We start from the raw sequence: 6,950 nt of genomic DNA, 5'->3' as shown, positions 1-6,950 counted from the left end.
TACCACCACTACTACTACCACTACTACCACCACCACCACTACCACTACCACCACTACTACTACCACTATTACTACCACTACCACTACTACTACCACCACTACTACTACCACTACTACTACTACCACCACTACCACCACCACTACTACCACTACTACTACCACTACTACTACCACTACTACTACTACCACCACTACTACTACCACTACTACCACCACTACCACCACTACTACTACCACTACTACTACCACTACTACTACCACTACTACTACCACTACTACTACTACCACCACTACTACTACCACTACTACCACCACTACCACCACCACTACCACCACTACTACTACCACTACTACTACCACTAGTACTACCACTACTACTACCACTACTACTACTACCACTACTACTACCACCACTACCACTACCACCACTACTACTACAACCACCACTACCACCACTACCACCACTACTACCACCACCACTACTACCACCACTACCACTACCACCACTACTACCACCACTACTACCACTACTACTACTACCACTACTACTACCACCACTACCACTACCACCACTACTACTACCACTACTACCACCACTACCACCACCACTACCACCACTACTACTACCACTACTACTACCACTAGTACTACCACTACTACTACCACTACTACTACTACCACTACTACTACTACCACTACTACTACCACTACTACAACCACCACTACCACCACTACCACCACTACTACCACCACCACCACCACTACTACCACCACTACCACTACCACCACTACTACTAACACTACTACTACCACCACTACTACCACTACTACTACTACCACTACTACTACCACTACTACTACCACTACTACTACCACTACTACTACCACTACTACTACTACCACTACTACTACGACTACTACTACCACTACTACTACCACCACTACTACTACCACCACTACTACCACCACTACTACTACCACCACTACTACTACCACTACTACTACCACTACTACTACCACCACTACTACCACCACAACTACTACCACCACTACTACCACCACCACCACTACTACCACTACCACCACTACTACTACCACTACCACCACCACTACCACCACTACTACTACCACTACTACTACCACTACTACTACCACTACTACTACCACTACTACTACCACTACTACCACTACTACTACTACCACTACTACTACTACCACCACCACTACTACCACCACCACCACTACCACAACTACCACCACCACCACTACCACTACTACTACTACCACTACTACTACCACTACTACTACCACTACTACCACCACTACCACCACTACCACTACTACTACCACCACTACTACCACCACTACTACCACCACCACCACTACCACCACTACCACCACTACCACAACTACTACTACCACCACTACTACCACTACCACCACCACTACCACCACTACCACAACTACCACTACCACCACTACTACCACCACTACTACCACCACCACCACTACCACCACTACCACCACTACCACAACTACTACTACCACCACTACTACCACTACCACCACCACTACCACTACTACCACCACTACCACCACTACCACCACTACTACCACCACTACCACCACTACTACCACCACCACCACTACCACAACTACCACCACCACCACTACCACCACTACTACTACCACTACTACTACAACCACCACTACCACCACTACTACCACTACCACCACTACTACTACCACTACCACTACTACCACTACCACCACTACTACTACCACTACCACCACTACTACCACCACCACCACTACCACAACTACCACCACCACCACCACCACTACTACTACCACTACTACTACCACTACTACTACCACTACTACCACTACTACTACCACCACTACTACCACTACCACCACTACTACTACCACTACCACCACTACCACCACCACTACCACCACCACTACCACCACTACTACTACCACCACTACTACTACTACTACCACCACCACTACCACCACTACCACCACTACTACCACCACTACTACTACCACCACTACTACTACCACTACCATCACCACTACTACTACTACCACCACTACTACCACCACTACCACTACCACCACTACCATCACCACCACTACCACCACTACTACCACCACCACTACCACCACTACTAACATCACCACCACCACTACCATCGCCACCACTACCACCACAACCACCACCACCACTACTGGTTGCCAAGGTGATAATCATTCTCGTTGCCTTGGTGACGATGATTCTGGTTGCCATGGTGATGATTACGGTTGCCATGGTGATGATGGCGATGATGTTGATGATGATAACTCCGGTCGCCATGGTGATGGTGATACTTCGCAGTTTGCCATGGTGACGATACTTTCCAGTTGCCATGGTGACGACGATACTTCGCAGTTGCCATGGTGACCGTGGTACTTCCCATCGTGACGAAGTGGTCACCGTGGTAATTCCCCGTTGCCACGGTGACGATGATGATGACAATCCCCGTTGCCACGGTGACGACGATGATGACGCCATCCCCGTTGCCACGGTGACGACGACGATGATGACGACATCCCCGTTGCCACGGTGATGATGATGACGACATCCCCGTTGCCACGGTGATGATGACGACGATGATGACAACCCCCGTTGCCACGGTGACGACGACGATGATGACGACATCCCCGTTGCCACGGTGATGATGATGACGACATCCCCGTTGCCACGGTGACGATCCCCGTTGCCACGGTTACCGTTGGCGCTCGTGGGAGTCTTCCCAGGATGCTTTGGGTCACAGTTGTCACAGCAATTCCCGGTCGCCGTGGAGACAGAGACACGGGGATAGAACTCCTCGTAGTGAGACACCAACAGCCTGGGAGAGAGACACAGACACAGAGACACACACACAGAGACACAGAGACGTGAGACACACACACAGAGACACAGAGACAGAGACACGGGGATAGAACTCCTCGTAGTGAGACACCAACAGCCTGGGACACAGACACAGACACAGAGACACAGAGAAACACACAGAGACACAGAGACAGTGAGACACACACAGTGAGACACAGAGACACACACACAGAGACACAGAGACGTGAGACACACACACAGAGACACAGAGACAGAGACACGGGGATAGAACTCCTCGTAGTGAGACACCAACAGCCTGGGAGAGAGACACAGAGAGAGAGACACACACAGAGACACACACAGTGAGACACAGACACAGTGAGACACAGAGACACACACACAGAGACACAGAGACGTGAGACACACACAGAGACACAGAGACAGAGACACGGGGATAGAACTCCTCGTAGTGAGACACCAACAGCCTGGGACACAGACACAGACACAGAGACACAGAGAAACACACAGAGACACAGAGACAGTGAGACACACACAGTGAGACACAGAGACACACACACAGAGACACAGAGACGTGAGACACACACACAGAGACACAGAGACAGAGACACGGGGATAGAACTCCTCGTAGTGAGACACCAACAGCCTGGGAGAGAGACACAGACACAGAGAGACACACAGACACACACAGTGAGACACAGAGACACACACACAGAGACACAGAGACGTGAGACACACACACAGAGACACAGAGACAGAGACACGGGGATAGAACTCCTCGTAGTGAGACACCAACAGCTTGGGAGAGAGACACAGACACAGAGAGACACACACAGACACAGTGAGACACAGAGAGACACACACAGTGAGACACAGAGACACACACACAGAGACACAGAGACGTGAGACACACACACAGAGACACAGAGACAGAGACACGGGGATAGAACTCCTCGTAGTGAGACACCAACAGCCTGGGAGAGAGACACAGACACAGAGAGACACACACAGACACAGAGAGACACAGAGAGACACACACAGTGAGACACAGAGACACACACACAGCAGAGACACAGAGACAGAGACACGGGGATAGAACTCCTCGTAGTGAGACACCAACAGCCTGGGAGAGAGACACAGACACAGAGAGACACACACAGAGACACACACAGTGAGACACAGACACAGTGAGACACACAGACACAGACACACACAGTGAGACACAGAGACACACACAGAGAGACACAGAGACACACAGAGAGACACAGAGACACACAGAGACACACAGAGACACAGAGACACACACGGTGAGACAGAGACACACAGACACACAGAGAGACACAGGGTGACACAGACACACACAGAGACACAGACACACACAGTGAGACACAGAGACACAGAGAGACACAGAGACACACACAGTGAGACAGTGAGACACACACAGTGAGACAGAGACACACAGAGACACAGTGAGACACACACAGTGAGACACAGAGACACAGAGAGACACAGAGACACACACAGTGAGACAGTGAGACACACACAGTGAGACAGAGACACACAGAGACACAGTGAGACACACACAGTGAGACACACACAGAGACACAGTGAGACACACACAGTGAGACACACACAGTGAGACACACACAGAGACACAGAGACAGAGACAGTGACACAGAGAGAGAGACACACAGTGAGACACACACAGTGAGACACACACAGAGACACAGTGAGACACACACACAGTGAGACACACACAGTGAGACACACACAGAGACACAGAGACACAGAGACAGAGAGAGAGAGAGACACAGTGAGACAGTGAGACCATACACAGAGACACACACAGAGACACACACACAGACACAGAGAGAGAGACACAGACACAGAGACACACAGAGTGTGTCTCTGTGTCTGTGTCTCTGTGTGACTGAGTGACTGACTGAGTGACTGACTGACTGAGTGACTGACTGAGTGACTGACTGACTGACTGAGTGACTGACTGACTGAGTGACTGACTGACTGACTGAGTGACTGACTGACTGAGTGACTGACTGAGTGACTGACTGACTGACTGAGTGACTGACTGACTGATTGACTGACTAACTGACTGAGTGACTGACTGACTGAGTGACTGACTAACTGACTGACTAACTGACTGACTGAGTGACTGACTGAGTGACTGAGTGACTGAGTGACTGACTGACTGACTAACTGACTGACTCACTAACTGAGTGACTGAGTGACTGACTAACTGACTGACTAACTGACTGACTAACTGACTGAGTGACTGACTGAGTGACTGACTGAGTCACTAACTGAGTGACTGAGTGACTGACTGACTGAGTGACTGACTGAGTGACTGAGTGACTGACTGACTGACTAACTAACTGACTAACTGAGTGACTGACTGAGTGACTGACTGAGTGACTGACTGACCTCCTACGGCACTCCCTGCTCCTCAAGGTGGTCTCCAGCTGAGCGAGGAGCCGGAGGCGGTGTTGACGATACGGGCCTCTCTTGAGCATAGAGATAGCCCCTCTGTGAAGACATCACCACCACCATCATCACCTGCATCATCATCACCACCACCATCATCACCTGCATCATCATCAGCATCATCATCATCACCACCATCATCACCATCATCACCACCATCATCATCACCTGCATCATCATCACCACCACCACCATCATCATCACCTGCATCATCACCATCACCACCATCATCACCTGCATCATCATCATCACCATCATCATCTGCATCATCATCACCTGCATCATCATCATCATCACCACCACCACCACCATCACCACCATCACCACCATCACCACCACCACCATCACACCACCATCACCACCACCACCATCATCACCCCCATCACCACCACCATCACCACCACCACCACCACCATCACCACCATCACCACCATCACCACCACCATCACCACCACCATCACCACTACCACCATCACCACCACCACCATCACCACCATCACCACCACCATCACCACCACCACCATCACCACCACCATCACCACCACCACATCATCACCCCCATCACCACCACCATCACCACCATCACCATCACCATCACCACCACCACCATCACCACCACCATCACCACCACCATCACCACCACCATCACCACCATCACCATCACCACCACCACCACCACCATCACCACCACCACCATCACCACCATCACCACCACCATCACCACCACCACCATCACCACCACCACCATCATCACCACCATCACCACCACCACCATCACCACCACCATCACCACCACCATCACCATCATCACCATCACCACCACCATCATCACCACCATCATCACCACCACCACCATCACCACCACCACCACCACCACCATCACCACCACCATCTCCACCATCACCATCACCACCACCACCATCACCACCACCACCACCACCATCACCACCACCATCACCATCATCACCACCACCACCACCACCATCACCTGCATCACCATCACCACCATCACCACCACCACCATCACCTGCATCATCATCATCACCTGCTTCTAGAGATGTCAGCTGGACCCCACATGACTGTGGCTGTTGCTGAGTCTCCATCTCTTCCGGCACGGCCCAGAGCCTGAAAACAACAAAAATATCACTAACTAGTACACTATCTAGTTCACTAACTAGTTCACTAACTATCGCTAACTAGTACACTAACTAGTACACTAGTACACTAACTAGTACACTAGTACACTAACTAGTACACTGACTAGTTCACTAACTAGTACACTGACTAGTTCACTAACTATCACACTAACTAGTACACTAACTAGTACACAAACTAGTACACTAACTAGTTCACTAACTAGTTCACTAACTAGTACACTAACTAGTACACTAACTAGAACACTAGTACACTGACTAGTACACTAGTACACTAACTAGTACACTAACTATCACTAACTAGTACACTAACTAGTACACTAACTATCACTAACTAGTACACTAACTAGTACACTAACTAGTACACTAGTACACTAACTAGTACACTAACTAGTACA

The 6,950-nt window shown here is 50.1% G+C and overlaps 1 protein-coding gene across 1 annotated transcript in view; it reads right to left on the bottom strand.

Moving 5' to 3' along the window:
- Positions 1 to 6,564, bottom strand: part of LOC142923944 (bifunctional 3'-5' exonuclease/ATP-dependent helicase WRN-like) — a 264,891-nt gene extending 258,327 nt beyond the window's left edge. The window contains exons 1-3 of the mRNA XM_076064964.1: positions 6,444 to 6,564; positions 5,339 to 5,440; positions 2,779 to 2,897 (exon numbers count right to left, since the gene is read on the bottom strand). Of these exons, the coding sequence (XP_075921079.1) occupies positions 2,779 to 2,897; positions 5,339 to 5,440; positions 6,444 to 6,475 (253 nt within the window). The 5' untranslated portion in view covers positions 6,476 to 6,564. The remainder of the gene's footprint in view (positions 1 to 2,778; positions 2,898 to 5,338; positions 5,441 to 6,443) is intronic.
- Between the last annotated feature and the right edge of the window lie 386 nt (positions 6,565 to 6,950).

The sequence above is a fragment of the Petromyzon marinus genome, unplaced genomic scaffold (assembly GCF_048934315.1).
Source record: "Petromyzon marinus isolate PM22_M1 ecotype Great Lakes invasive population unplaced genomic scaffold, UKy_Petmar_22M1.pri1.0 PM_Scaffold_92, whole genome shotgun sequence".
NCBI lineage: Eukaryota > Metazoa > Chordata > Hyperoartia > Petromyzontiformes > Petromyzontidae > Petromyzon > Petromyzon marinus.
The sequence above is the reverse complement of the archived record's forward strand: the minus strand, read 5'-3'. Positions and strand labels throughout refer to the sequence as shown.